The sequence below is a fragment of the Nilaparvata lugens genome, chromosome 7 (genome assembly GCF_014356525.2).
Source record: "Nilaparvata lugens isolate BPH chromosome 7, ASM1435652v1, whole genome shotgun sequence".
Lineage (NCBI taxonomy): Eukaryota > Metazoa > Arthropoda > Insecta > Hemiptera > Delphacidae > Nilaparvata > Nilaparvata lugens.
In genome coordinates, this window is record NC_052510.1 from 51,095,313 (window position 1) to 51,111,562 (window position 16,250).

The 16,250-nt window shown below is 33.7% G+C and overlaps 1 protein-coding gene across 1 annotated transcript in view; it reads left to right on the forward strand.

Annotated features, from left to right (window-relative positions):
- The window catches only part of LOC111056778 (elongation of very long chain fatty acids protein 7-like), a 46,237-nt gene that overhangs the window by 13,217 nt on the left and 16,770 nt on the right, over positions 1–16,250 (forward strand). The window contains exons 2-3 of the mRNA XM_039433047.1: positions 9,910–9,991; positions 11,517–11,707. Of these exons, the coding sequence (XP_039288981.1) occupies positions 9,913–9,991; positions 11,517–11,707 (270 nt within the window). The 5' untranslated portion in view covers positions 9,910–9,912. The remainder of the gene's footprint in view (positions 1–9,909; positions 9,992–11,516; positions 11,708–16,250) is intronic.

The window sequence follows — 16,250 nt, forward strand, 5'->3', positions numbered from 1 at the left end:
GAATTACGAAATGAACATACGTCAACGCCATTTCCACCACTCTCTTGCTCCAACGATGCAACTTTTACGTCCTCATCCTTAATTTCGACAAAAATGAGAAATCTCTCACGTGATAGGCTACTTAGACCCGGTTGCACAAAAGCCGGTTAAATTTTAACCGTGATTAATTCCACGAGAACCAATCAGAAAAGGCGTTTTTGAAAAGACGGCTTCTCTGATTGGTTCCCGTGGAATTAATCACGGTTAAAATTTAACCGGCTTTCGTGCAACCGGCACTTAGCCTATTAATATGGAGTCTCAAATACCCAACTTAAGTCCATGAATGACAGTAGTTTTCGAATAGATGTGGATAAGACAAATAATAATATTATGGTGGCTATTTGTAATCTAGTACATGATGAGAAAAATGGGTATAAGCTACTGTTGTGAAGCTCAGTATGAGGTTAGGCCAGCCTCGCATATGAGAGGTATTAATGAGAGTTACTGATAAACAAAGTCGCATTTTGGTGAGATTTGACTATCTTTTTTTATTATTAATATACTATTGCTATCTGGTCATGAGACTAATGAGCAAATTTCATCGAACCTAACCGCTGAATGTCACAGGATACCAGGTTGATTCCCAGATCTCTATGGATTTCGCTGTTCCGCACATACCAAGGAGAACCAACGATGTTTCATAGCACCTTGTTTTGGAATCTTTGTATGATGGCGATGTTACTCGATGCTCTTACTTGATGTTACTTGATGCTCTTTCAAGCGAAGCTTAGCATCAAGAGTCATGCCTAGATATTTAGCAGAATTTTCATGTGGTATGATGATATTATTTAAGTTGATTGGATGGTACTCATCAGCTCTCTTGTTGGTGAATTTGAAAGATATGACTATGAGACAGTGAAATTAGTTTCACTGATAAACTAGAAATATAAGATAATAGAATACTCTCTATAATGTACTTATGTACCATTACAGAAAATAGAATGAATCACCTGATGGAAGTTCTATACTTGAGCTCGTGAATAATCTTCAACCTTTTGACAAATGGTGACCAATGAAGAATCTTCTAAACTGTCTAGTGTCTACTTCTCTATCCTTCTTGATAGCATATCTAGCATACGTATCTTACCTCCCCACTAGCCGTTGTGCTCGATCTTTTTTTGCCAATTCTGTTCTCTTTGTAATCACTGTTCGTGCCCCCAGATCTAGAGAAGTGATAATAAATTTATTTCATGTGGATTTCTTTGGATGCAGTTCAGTGGATGAATGAACTTGAAATTACATTGAATTCATGAATACTTGATATTATGCATGCGCTTGGTAATGAAAACTGGTTGGAAAGTAATCTTAATACTCACTGACATTCATTCACAGATTTATAAAATACATTATTGGAAAAAAGTGTCTCATAAGTGTGTCTAGGATAACGCACTTGAAATTAAAATCAGCTTAGCTCATTAGAAGACTATATGGAAATTTGAGGCAAATTTTAATTAATATTTTTTGTGTTAATTTATTGTTGCACTTGAGATTTTTTATTCTATTACTGATACCAACATGCATACTTTAGTGGAGTGATGTAGAGTAAAATAAACGTTTTCAAAGTACGAATGTAATTAAATATAGAACAATCAGTGTGCTGACAGACTGCTTTCATATTTTCTCGCGTTTCCTATGTATGCTCACAACATCTGCACATTACTTGAAATAAAATCCCTGGGATTGAACCATTTACATTTGAATCATATCAAGAGTTATAATTCTTTCTTCGATGAATTTGGCATAGCTTTCTTTTATGATAGAGATGATACTCTAATACTGTAGTCATTGATCTCTAATCATTGGTGAATCATTTTATTACAATTATTATTTATTTACAATTACGTATGGTTCAATCTAATTAATGAATGATTCAATCAATCCATCTCTTCAGAATGGTATCAAAATACAATTTGGAAATTTGACCAATATTTGTAACAAGTACGGTATAGCAGACAGCAATAAACTAATATTGATCTTCTACACTTATGAAATCAAAGAAGCCAGGATAGCCGAGACGATTCAGGCGTTGCACCTTTAGTCTGTTCGTAGGTTCGAATCCTGCCTGAAGGCATGGACATTTGATCGTATCATCATAATCTTATCTCATTACCCACGCAGAAGCAGAACGCTCATCTGGGCATCATCCGCGATAAAAAAAGCATTTAGTTTTATGTCCTTCAGATGCAACCTGGCAAGATTTGGTACATTTTAAAAGTTACATATTTTTTTCGCAAATTGAATGCAACGATCTCAAGATTATTTAGTTGTCTTATCCTGTTTCAAACCTGATTACTAGTAATTACCGGTTGATACAGTGTTGTTTGGAACCCTGTTTTCCCCCAACATAATTGTTAATATTGAAGATGCAATATGCTTGCAGATGATCTTGAATAGTCTACTTCAACTGTTCGAAGCTTCTAAACTATTCAGTATCAAAACCTATTCTATTCACTATTTTAAGTGCCGGTTGCACAAAAGCCGATGAAATTTTAACCGTGATTAATTCCACGAGAACCAATCAGAGAAGCCGTCTTTTCAGAAACGCCTTCTCTGTTTAGTTCTCGTAAAGTTAATCACGGTTAAAATTTAACCGGCTTTTGTTCCAGGCCTAAATCATTTAACTTGTATCAGATCTTCAAAAAAAAAGATCACTTCAATTCTTCGCATTTCCCATCATAATCATTATTCCATCCTCTCTTGAATTTGCTCGTCCTAGAAAAATATTATCACTATTTTTATTTTTTAAAGATTATCATTTCTATAAATTTCCTATTATGATTTCAATGTTTCATTGTTGAATGAGAACGTTATCTTCTAAGTTACTTGTGGTATCAAATGAGTTTATCAATCCAAGTGCATTTTAAAAATCCGATTTTCCTAAAAGACAACAATTAGATCTGTTCCTTGTCCTCTTAGTGAATTTCCACTCAATTAACATATCAAAAAGTCACCTCTTTGTAAAGTACTATGTCTCGATCACGTTTACCTCAGCAAAATCTTTCGATTATTGCATTGAGAATCATCCAGTATTGAAAGAATGTTGGTAAGATACTCGCACTCTTAACAAGGCCTCATTCAATCTTATCAATCATCATTCCAATGTAATCTTGTTCAATCATCAGAAGGAAATTGGGTTTGATTGATAGGTTTCCATCTATAATTTCCAACTTCATACGTTATTTTGAATGAACTTGATGTATAATAAGCATTTTTCGTGTCTTATTCATTTACGCCTTACGTCAACAATTCCACGAGTTACTTTCAGTAATTACGAGTTTACAAAGATAAATAGTTTACCACTTATCACTATGTATTTTTTATAACGTGATATTAACAGCACTGTTAATCCTCTCAATGTTGAAATGAATAAATTCCTTCATGGAGATGAGAGTAAAATAAAATTAATAATTAAAATTAATATTAAAATTAATATTAAATATCGAGTAGAAAAAACATTTTCCCATCTTTTGGATCCAGTCATCTGTACCTTTTTTTAAAAATTAGGAAGCTATGATTCAAAATATTAGTGATTGGTCCGAAAAATCGGTTTTATTCTTTGTGATAAACTCTTTAAAAAAATCTGGTGTGGTACACTCACACAACTTTCCTTGCTCATATTTGAAACTATGATCAGACTTCTGTATATGTGTATATATAATTATTTATTGTTTTCAGAGTCCTTTTTCTTTGTGTAAATTGTGTGAAACTCGATGATTTTTTTAGTCCTAATTTTTTTAAAGTCGTCAAAACAGCTGTTCTACAGATGAATTATCTTGACTATGACTGTGTACTTTTTATAAACTGCTCTACCTACCTACCTACCTCATGCACGAGATGGAGGTTACAAAGTCCATTTCTCAAGGATAGGGTGGACCCCCCATTAGTTTCCCAGGAAAAAGACTCATGCCAGTTGATAGATCTGATAAATAACTATACAGGGTATGAATTTGAAAAAAAATCGTTAGAGCCGTTTTTGAGAAAATCGTGAAAAACATGGTTTTTAGTCATTATCCGCCATTTTTCTCAATAATATCACGGAGCTCCTGGAATTTTCCCGGAAATGAGACTCATGCCAGTTGATAGGGCTTATAGATAGCTATCTATGATATGAATTTGAAGAAAATCGTTATAGCCGTTTTCGAGAAAACCGTGAAAAACATGGTTTTTTCGTCATTATCCGCCATTTTTCTCAAGAATATTACAGAGCTCCTGAAATTATCCCAGAAATGAGACTCATGCCAGTTGATAGGGCTTATAAATAGCTATCCATGGTATGAATTTGAAGAAAATCGTTAAAGCCGTTTTCGAGAAAACCGTGAAAAACATGGTTTTTTCGTCATTATCCGCCATTTTTCTCAAGAATATTACAGAGCTCCTGAAATTTTCCCAGTAATGAGACTCATGCCAGTTGATAGGGCTTATAAATAGCTATCCATGGTATGAATTTCAAGAAAATCGTTAGAGCCGTTTTCGATAAAAACGTGAAAAACATGGTTTTTTAGTAATTATCCGCCATTTTTTCCGCCATCTTGAATTGAATTTTATTGAATTTCTTATTGTCGGATCCTCATGGTATAAGGACCTTAAGTTTAAAATTTCAAGTCAATCGGTTGATTAGGAATGGAGTTATCGTGTTCACAGACATACACACATACACACACACATACACACACACACACACACATACACACACACACACATACACACACACAGACCAACACCCAAAAATCATGTTTTTGGACTCAGGGAGACTTGAAACGTATAGAAAACTTGAAATCAGGGTACATTAATTTTTTTTGGAAAGCAATACTTTCCTTACCTATGGTAATAGGGCAAGGAAAGTAAAAATCAGTGATTAGTTTCAAAGATCGTTTTTATTGTTTGTAATAAATTCTTGGGAAAAATTCATCATTTTTGTACTGTATTTGAAATTTCACCATTCAGTAACTATAGAGTATCAATATCGATCAGGATGCGCGTGTCAAAATCCTGTTTGGAAAATGATCCACTTTCAGTAAAAATTGATCAATTATTTAGAATAAGAAATTGGTTGTTTTAAGATTCAAATATCAATTTAAAGTGTGTCAAGGTTTTCCCCTGTGATAATCACATATTAAATTCATACAATCTCCATTTCCACTGTTTTGCAACAATGCTTTTGAGCAGGTTTCCGGTTGCAACGAAAATCACTCATAATTATTCTTCATAAATTAGTCTTTGAAAAAACTCAATTTTGTTTGATAGCATTCTGGAAAATTCATTCAAATTGAAAATACACGCTAATTCAAAGTACACGTGGTGAGCAATTAATAAGGAGTTAGGACTGAAATTTAAGTCAGGGGGATCCATCGTTCCTGAATGTTTCACAGCAACTATAATTCAAGTTGAAGAGATAATTGTATGTTTCAAAAGTGTATCCTAGCCATTTAGCAGGGAAGTTCAAGTATTTAATAATTGTTATAGCTCTTAAATCGACTAATTAATGTTTGAAACATATTGAAGATTGATGCTTCTAATCATACCTCGTGGATATTCTATATCAGTGAGCAAGTCGGTTATTTATTCAAATTTTCCATAACTGGAATACAATTAAATTTCCCCAACAAAAATGTGTGTTTACAATTGAACACAATAAGATGTCTGGTTTCGTGTTGTTTACAATGGGTGATTACATTTTCTATATTAAATTTTCAACAACTCAAATGAAATTGCATTGAATCTTGTAATTTATACGAAGTATATGAAAAGTGCTCCACTACTATAGTGGCATATGAGAAATTTGCGTTGGAAAACTATTAAATAATAATAATTGAAGAGACTGCAAATGTTGTAAAAAAATGTTGCTGTTGACATGTTGTTTTCAGGCTACATACTTTATAACTGATATACCTAATACTCTGATTGACTGGTTGACAGTCAAGAGTGATAGATGCTTCCCATATGCCGGGTTGTTTCTATGTGTTTTATGCTCCAGAATTCGTGCTCTAGCTCGTTTGGTCCAACCCCAGTCAAAACATTCTGTTCTTCAGAACATTCTGTTCGAACAGAACGGTTAGGGGGGTGTAGATTCAAGCTCGCTAAATCTATTATTTCCTATATCGATGACTACAAATAATGTTTTGTCATTGCACAGCTGTTAAGTAGCATCGATCTTCACCGCGACTTACTCATTCTGACCTTTGTAAATTATTAACTTTCAGACACTGCGTTACTTGTAAATATTTGAAGAAACCCTTACTTTTTGTAGTATTGAGGAATGCATTTCACTCCTGAAGAGGAGCTTCATCAGCTTCCAAGGCTGATGAACACCTATTCAACATGAATGACCTTAGGCTGATGAAGCTCCTCTTCAGGAGTGAAATGCATTCCTCAATACTCCAAGAAAAGTAAGTGTTTTTTCAAATATTTACAAGTAACACAGTGTATGAACTACAACAAAGTTATTATATAGTGTTTCGTCATGAAAAGTAACATCAATGTAAATTATTATTTTGATGCAAAAGCTAATCTTAAAGGCCTGTAATTGGAATGTTGATTTTTTTTAAATAAACTACTATGATTGTGTTGTATGTGCGACCAGAAAAATAATTTTGTAATCACAATATTGTGATCAAAGTTTTTTTGTCATCAATCTGTTACCCATAATCAATGCTGTAGCCTAAAATATACAAACAGTTTCCACGCATTTCCAAGTCATCGATTGCGTAGGAAAATAATCCGATTGAGTTCTGAAAACAGGAAGAAGACTTGTATCCTTTTAGTGTTTGGTTGAAAGCAGAGGGAAACATGTTGGCGAGCGTTGACCATGACAGAGAGCGCCGAGCGCCTGCTGCACTGTGCCAAGTTCACATCAGCGCCAGTCTCCCAGGTCAAGAGCAATAGCTGGATTCATTATACACTGACAGCATTCATCATAAATATCATCAACACTTCCCATTCACACAATACTGGCAGTTTTAATAAAATCTTATTGAAGCTAGCTCTGGAAACCGGATTTATATTATCGGACACAGAACGCCGCGCCGCGGAAAGTGCCTTGATGCATATGACATTTCCTGATCTCACTGGGCTTACAAATTGTATTATATCAACAACTAAACTGAATGTTCAGTAGCTATCAATGATTCTTAAATCAACATTGAATAATCTTTTATTGCCAGTTCAGTATCATTATCTTAACAACTAAGCTGAATGTTCAATAGCTATCAATGATTCTTAAACCAACATTAAATAATCTTTTATTGCCAGTTCAGTATCATAATCTTAACAATTAAACTGAATGTAACTGAATAGCTATCAATGATTCTTAATTCTTAAACCAACATTAAATAATGTTTTATTGCCAGTTCCTTTTTGTTCGGATCACAGTCTATCGTACTTTGATTACTAATGCTTTGAACATGCATTAAACATGCTTTGATTACTCATAACGTTCAATGTATGAAACTTGTTGCAAGAGTTACAACTTCTCTCTCTTCGAATTTATGAGATATTTTTTATCACGTTGGACTCTAAAGAAGTTAGAATCTCAATTATAACATTGGAGAATTGGGATATGTGGAAATTTCAAAGATGTGTTTCTACAGCCTAAATATATTGTAGTGCTGAGTTCTAAACAAATACAAATACAAAATATTTTGTAATACGGAGTTCTTATAGATACTTTGAGCGTATAAAGCTGATTGTACGATGCAACTTGTAAATGAAACACTCTAAAAACTCCCAACGAACAATATAATGTTCTGTTGTATATCCATACTTTTTCACTGTTAAAATAATTAAACTTGAATTTTGAAAAACACTTTTGAAGTGAAAACACACTTACTTTTGTAGTGACGATCGTTTCGACCTGTTGTTGGTCATCATCAGACTCAATAAGTCTGATGTCAGAGTCTGAGACTCAATAAGTCTGATGTCCGAGTCTGATGATGAGCAACAACAGGTCGAAACGATCGTCACTACAAAAGTAAGTGTATTTCCACTTCAAAAGTGTTTTTTGAAATTCAAGTTTAATATAATGTTGCTTATATTTGCCCTTGATTACCAAATGATCCCAACCACCTTCTTTAGAGTCCATACTTTGAAATACTGTATAATTAAACCGCTACTGTATAATTAAATAAGATAGTTCATCTTTTCCATAAGCAACTAGTCCGAGTTTCTCTCCTCACAGTGGCATTGAAAGAAGTTTTATACTTTCGAGAGGATATTTGAAAAAGGTCTGCTATACTCTGTACAGAATAACTTTTGACTTGGGATGAACATGCGCGGCAGAGTAGGCGTAGAGCGGTAGGGATACAACGGCGGCAATGTTTCTTTTTTGATCCGGCCAGTGTTCTCTAATTTCTACTGAGTATTGAAGCGCTCATATTTAACTTACGAAGTTTCCACTCTGCAAGCACTGACTCGACTGATTCTAATCGACTAATTTGCAACTGTGACTCTATGCATCACTGTAATTGGCTGATCTCCCTCCGTTTCTCTGCGCCGAATATTCCTCCAAGTTAAAAGTAATTTTTTACGGAGTTTTTATAGATACTTTGAGCGTATGAAGCTGATTGTACGGTGCAACTTGTGAATGAAACACTCTAATATCAAGATAAAATTTGAAATGAGCTCGCTAAGAAGGAAAGTGAAGAATTATATTGTTGGGAATGTATTCATGTAATTCTCATCATGTACAGTAGATTAGTGATATTTATTTCAATCATTCGAGACAATTTTGCCTAATCTGATGTGCTTTACCGGTGATGATTCTCCATGATTTGGAATTTGTTTATTCTGCACTTAATAGGCGATAAAAATGATTTCAAATAATAAGAGTTCAATTGAATAATCATCACCATTTGACTTGGAAATTTTGATTAACCTCATGATTAGATAGCCTCCTCCCAACTCAAAATACATCAAACATACTTAGCAATAATTGATACTACTCATTCCAATCAACCTTGATGTAATGTGATGACTTTGATAAAGATTGCCGCTTTTGAAGTGACAATCATTGTTCTCCTATAGGAAACATTAAGAATTGATAATTTTTTATGACTACTTTCAACATAATCACTTGATTTCAATGTTCCTCGATTAGTGTAATCTTGAGGTCTTGTTAAAGTTTCAAAACGCAGCGGAAATGTGTACAATAATGGAGGAAATGCTGTACCATTGTAGCCAATTGTACATTAGATTACAATTTTTTCATCCTCTGATAATATTCACTGTGATCATGTCACATTTACCTGTTTAGTTCCATCTCAAGTTTATGTCACTTTGTGTCCAGATGTTCATTAATCACTACTCATCAATGAACTTCTGTTTCCTGCTTGATAATAATTATTATCGTCGAACATGTTGACAACTTAAGAATGTCTATAAAAAATCTCAACTTTTGATGAATCTTCATTCTCTCTTCAATCATAATATGAATTGGGACAAAAAAATATGAATACTGAATTTTCAACTCAACATGATTTATTAAAATAACACAGTGAATGCACTGGGGCTAAACACAATGCATACATTCCAGAAGTTGTTAAACTTTTATTTCCAGTATGATGTTCTGTACTATATGAGTTCTAAGCATAGTCAAAATTGAAAATAGATCACTTTCACTACTTTTCTAATGAGATTAGGAAGAGGTATGTAAAGAAATGTTCACTCTACCCTACCACCTGGCTATAAGAAAATGAACTTCAAATGAATAAAATTTGCTCAGTTCTCGAAGATGTGTATGAAACGAGTCAAAATATACAACTCGAGTTGAGTTGAATAGATTTGAAAAAAAATTCACTTCTGTGGAGTTGAATAGATTTGAGAAAACGTTGAAGTGGTTTTTTGTATTTTGAATGTAATGACGATTTTGTTTTCCAGGAAATGGACACTATGAAACTACGGGTGCATAGCGGCTATGATGTTTTCAATCATACAGCACAGAATGTAACAGTAGAAGAAGGTGAGCTTTTGTTTTATCTATCATTTAGGAAGTACATTATTAATTATTCATCCATTTATATATTTATTTATGTATTCTGATAGCGAATATAGCGTTTGAATTTCACAACTACTTATGACGGCACTTAGGCTATAACAGAACTGAAGACGGGACAGACCGAAGGGATGAAAATTTGATTTGTATGATGGTGATTGGTCATTCAGTTGTGAAATTATTAAATAATCCCACATTTGGTTGATGCTTTTACTTAAAAGCCGTCTCTAAGATTACAAAAGTTCTCCAAACATGAAAATTACAGGAATGATTTCTCATGAATAGCACTGAAACTGTCTAATACGTAATGGAATCGACACAACACTGACCAAGGGAAAGAAGGTTGTCAACCAAGTTCAAAATTGACATGCCTTTGAACTTCGAGTGATATCGTTCACTGCTTGTCTCATAAGACATTATGTAATATTGGAGAGAACAACTGCATGATACATGAAACTTATAATCAACCACCCACTTTTTCTAATAAATGAACAGCTTTTTGTGTTGAAAAACATCGAGAAACTAGTTTTGGATAATAAATTGAGTGTAATGAATTAGTAGTTGTAATGAATCCACTATGATGACAAAGTAAAAAATTGCTTAGATGGGAGAAAGATTGTTAAACTCTGTCTAATGTATAAGTTCATGTAATGAAATATGAAGGACTTGTTTCTAACCTTGAAATGAACTCTGAGGAATGTTGCTATAGATGACAATAAATGACACAAGCATCTAGCTGAGATGTTATAACACCATTACGATGTGATGTCAGCTAAGTAAAGTGTATATAGATATAGCGATTGAGCGCGAAAAGTTGTTTTTTATTTTTTTATCAGCCGGCCACTCAGATACAGATACAGTGACCACTTCCTTACAAAGAGATGACAGAAACTGGTTTCTCACAGCCCACTGCAGTTGATTCAACCTCAAATAATATCAAATTCGAAGAGCATAGACTGAAATTTGAAAGTAGTTTTGACAATTTGTTGACTTTTACGTAATACTTCAACTACAACTACAATATGTACTCCAAGGATTAATTAAGCTTCAACACATTAAGGATGGAAATAATATTGTAAGTGATTAGTCAGAAGTTAGTGAGACTAAAGAAAGTACACTTTTAAAAGTAGAATAGAATAATAGGTAATACTAACTTACCGATCATTACTGGTCGTAATTATGCAATGTTTATGTGTGAAGCAATTCTGAAAGCCTGATATCATCTATCTCTCAAATTTAATCTTTCATTGTAAATATTACAATACACAAATAAAGGAATCTTTTGTTATCTAATCTTGTATTGAAAAATCAGTATGGAAAATATTGATAATGTTATTGTCATTTTTCTACATATCTGATTCTGATTGAAATACTCTTCATTAGTGCAATCATTTTTTTTTCAAAAGGGAGCGTTAAGTAAAAGTGATAGCATAACCCATATGAATGGAGTGAGAGTCGATGTCTCTTATTCATATCTCTAATTATTTTTCAGATAAATTGGTGAACTCATGGTTCCTGATGAGCAATCCAGGTCCAATGCTGACATTGTTGGCAGTCTACCTACTCTTTGTGCTCAAAATCGGTCCCAGATTCATGAGTTCACGGAAGCCGTTTCAATTGAAAACCATTATGATGCTCTACAATGTCTTCCAAATATTTTGTAATTCCTACATAGTCATTTCGGTGAGTATTGAGTATAAACTATCAATTCTCACATTCTATCTGATGAAAGCAATAATTTTAATAATAATACTAATTGAAATTTGATATGAACTAGAGTAGATGATGATACAGTGACAATGGTCATGAATAAGGCTAAAAATGTGAAATAATGGAGAAAATAAATTTTACTAAGAAAATTTTTTTAGCACTACAGCCCAATATGAGCTTTGGCCGCCTCCACTGCAGCTCTCCACTCTTCTCGGTCCTCTGTCATTCGTTTCCAACCTCTACATCCCATTTTTTTTTGAGATTATCACTTACTTCCTCCTCCCACCTCATTCTTTGTCTTCCTCTCTTTCTTCTTGAACGTAGCCTCTCCTTGAGAATTATTTTAGGCATTCTGTTCTCATTCATTCTAAAGATAAGTCCAACCACCTTAACCGTTGCGCCTTTATAAATTTTACAATATTTCGGCCTCTTATCAATGCCTTGAGCTCAGAATTGGTTCTTCATTCAGATTTTAATAAGGAAAATAATTCAACATTAATTTTAAGAATATTTTAACTTCTAATTGAATTTTAATAATAGAAATAATGGTTTCAGAGAAGTGCTGAAAGGAAAATCAGCAGCCGGCTGCAATGATCCAAATTATTTCAATTTAGTCACCGGGAAAAATCAACTCACACTAAAAAGCCTTATGACTCTTATAAATTATTTCTATAATTATTGCCAAGGACTGAGCAGGAACATACTTTGTGGAATGCGCACCAATTCAAGTCTATAACAAGATCATTCATTAATGTAACAACTAGGGTACTTAAGAGAATCGCACGCCTTTAATAACCGAAAAAACTAGAATTGACAAATAGGTTTTAGGAGAAGTAGTGTCATAAACCTGCGAGAGACAAGACCTGGTTCAAAGTACAAGTTCTTGTTTGTAAGAGGCTTTAAAGTAACCGGTTACAAAAAATACTACAGTAGGTACTCATGATTTGTCACTTTTGATTTCTTTCATACCGTCATAAGAATCTTAGGATGTTTCTCGGTTTCAAAGGCTTTCAATTTCACTATAGTCTTAGATCATACGACAATAATTTCTCTGGTTTAAGGTCTTGATCACTTAGCAAGGGGCCTCCACCCTTACAACCACCCCCCACCCATCGGGATGGCTCGATCGGTGATTGAGCTGCAAATTTCCCAAAAGTAATTTACCCGAAGTCCGAAATACTTCAAGCTACCCTATTTTATCAACAGTTACATCAACAAATTAATGTTTCAGGTGAAATCTGAGAGCATTCTAATACTTACTCATTAATATAGCAAAACTTACGTGCCAATTAATCAACAATTCCGGTAGAATCGAGCCTGAAAATGATAAGTTCCCACATTTAAATATTCGAATCGCATGATTAATAATAATTATTAATCCATGTTCATTTTATTGAAGCTTGATTAATCGACATTTCATTAGCAGAATAACTTTCATTCAATGATAGTATTACAGTTAACAGTAAGTAGTAATATCATATACAGTATTACTCCAATTTATGACATACGAAGTAGTAGCCTCGTACCAAATCATGCAAATTATGGAGGAATCGACTCTTGTATATAATTTAATTTCATCGAGGTTGGAATACTTCCATGCTGATTATAACTCAATTCTATTTTCCAATTTCGTAAAATAATAATCTGCTCAGATCAATTCAAAGAAGAATTTGCTACGATATAGAGTGATTTTATCTCAGTATATTTGTATAATGTTCCTTGCGATTGATTGAGTTTAATATTTAAGAGGAAGCAAAAATGAAAACTCTGCCAGTCTTCTAATAACTGAAACTTCATCCTTCCAAGTTCTCAAGTAACTTATAATCTTTCTTATTACCTGCCAAGATCAGCTCAACCATTTTTGTCGAAATGAACGATCTCATTTCCCATTTGATACCAACCTTCAGACAGAATGATACAATCTGGATGCTTTATGTAATGATTTTCCTTAATTTTCTTTTAAACTATCAATTTTATATAATCTTTTCCTGATAATCATCAGAATTCCAATCCCCTCGCAGCCTTGAGAACATTCCAGATTCAATTGAGAAGTGACTTTGATTTTCTTGGGGTAAAATAATGAGCAAGTTTTGAATTACAGTATCAAGATCACACTAGAAACAACATTGGAGCTGGCTTCAAAAATTGTTTCATAGAAGGTGGTAAAATATATTATTATTGACCAATCGTAGTGGTCGAATAGAAAAGGAGGTTATCTTTTCAAGATTTGATAATGAATTAATGAATAGATAAATGAATAAATGAAGAATGATCGAATGAATCAATGAAGATGTCTCAACACTTCTTTTATCCAAGCAATGTTAGTATTGGTAATTGGTATAGACGGGATGTTACAGGGCATTACTTGAAATAGGAAGGAAAAAGGCGCTAAAAAAATCAGCATGTACTCCATAAATGGAGCATATCCGAAGCACATTACTGTAGATGGATGGACTCGGGAAATCGATTCCATAGAAGTGTCACTTTTAATTATTTCTCAGATTTATTTTTCTTGCCAAACCTTGTCAGATGACACCCTCTAGCACTTTTCCCATTTTATTCACTTGATTCGATTCATAGAAGCAACACTCTACAGATAAAGCACGTGACAGAATTTTCCAAATTTATCAGGATGGTACTGAGAAGAGCATTCTGTTTATTGCGTGTATTCTATTCGTGTATTTATATTCTAGTTAAAACTCAAGTTTGCATCAACTTTATCTACTTATTATATAGCAAAATTCGACAAATCTTAAAGTGCGTACAGATATACGCGCCGCGAACATGAGAAATTCACTTTTAATCAGATGATTATATCTGTATTTTTACAGAAACTGTAAGATACAGATATAAAAAGCTTGTCATCAGCTGATTAAAAGTGAATTGCTCATGTTCGCGGCGCGTAAGTCTGTACGCACCTTTAGAACTGAACAAACAGTTATTTTTACTTTCCTTGCCCAATTACCATAGGTAAGGAAAGTATTGCTTTCCGAAAAAAATTAAGGTACTCCAATTTCTAAATTTCTATATGTTTCAAGGTCCCGTGAGTCCAAAAAACTGGTTTTTGGGTATTGGTCTGTATGTGTGTGTGTGTGTGTGTGTGCGTGTGTGTGTGTGTGTGTGTGTGTGTGTGTGTGTGTGTGTGTTGTGTGTGTGTGTGTGTGTGTGTGTGTGTGTGTGTGTATGTGTGTGTGTGTGTGTGTGTGTGTGTTTGTGTGTATGAGTGTATGTGCGTCTGTGTACATGATATCTCATCTCCCAATTAACGGAATGACTTGAAATTTGGAACTTAAGGTCCTTTCACTATAAGGATCCGACACGAACAATTTCGATCAAATGCAATTCAAGATGGCGGCTAAAATGGCGAAAATGTTGTCAAAAACAGGGTTGTTCGTGATTTTCTCGGAAACGGCTCCAACGATTTTGATCAAATTCATACCTAAAATAGTCATCGATAAGCTCTATCAACTGCCACAAGTCCCATATCTGTAAAAATTTCAGGAGCTCCGCCCCATCAATGCAGATAGATTCCCAATTATCAGGCTTCAGATACAATTGAAACAAAAAAAAATCAAGTGGAGTAGATTGAGCATGAAAATCTCTACAATTAATGTTCAGTAACATTTTCACCTAAAATTGAAAATAAGCTTTAAATTCGAGAAAATGTGATTATTCAATTGCAAATTATTGTTGATTCTATTAAATCATTCACTATGAAGTGATAGCAGACCTCATGTGCGCTATTGCCCTGTCACCAGCTGACTCAAATCTTTGAATAGTAGACTTGAGATGCGCGGGAACACTAGCGTCAGGTGATAAATTTTCATAACGGCAAGGAAAGTTGTGTGAGTGCGCCACACCAGATTTTTTATTTACAGATGGAAATTACTCAGATATTGCATTATTCAAATGCTAATTTGATTTTAATTTGAATTTTCGTTTAATAATAATTAGTTTATTTTGTTTCATACTCCAATAATAATGATTTCAAATTCGAACATTTTTGTTTACTTTTAGTTGTGACGTATTATAAAAGAATGTGGATAATTCCACATTGGTCGAACCAAAATCACAATATCAGTAGTATATGAGATCAGAAATAGTTTTTTTCAATGCAAATTCATAAAATCAATCATTCTGTTCGATCAGACACAAAAACAGTTTTTCAAGACGTATATTTTCTCTCTCTGGGAATTTCTCAGATGAGAGATCACTTTTTTACCTCTCGCTCCTTGCTGCCCCTTCCCACTATCATAAAAACTTAGAGTTCCCGTCTAAATAGACTTCCAATAGAGACAATGAAAAATTTCTTATGGTTATATCAACAGCTATGAAATATGAAGTACGCACGTTGCAGGTATAACGAGAAAATCTTTTATTGATTGATTCATAGAATAGGTACATCATCAAAATGATAGGGAGAGAAAAAGTAAGGTAACCTTGTGCTATACCTCTCCCAAGTTTAGTTAACCTTCAAATTCAAATTCAAATTCAGTTCTATTCACAAAATCATTAC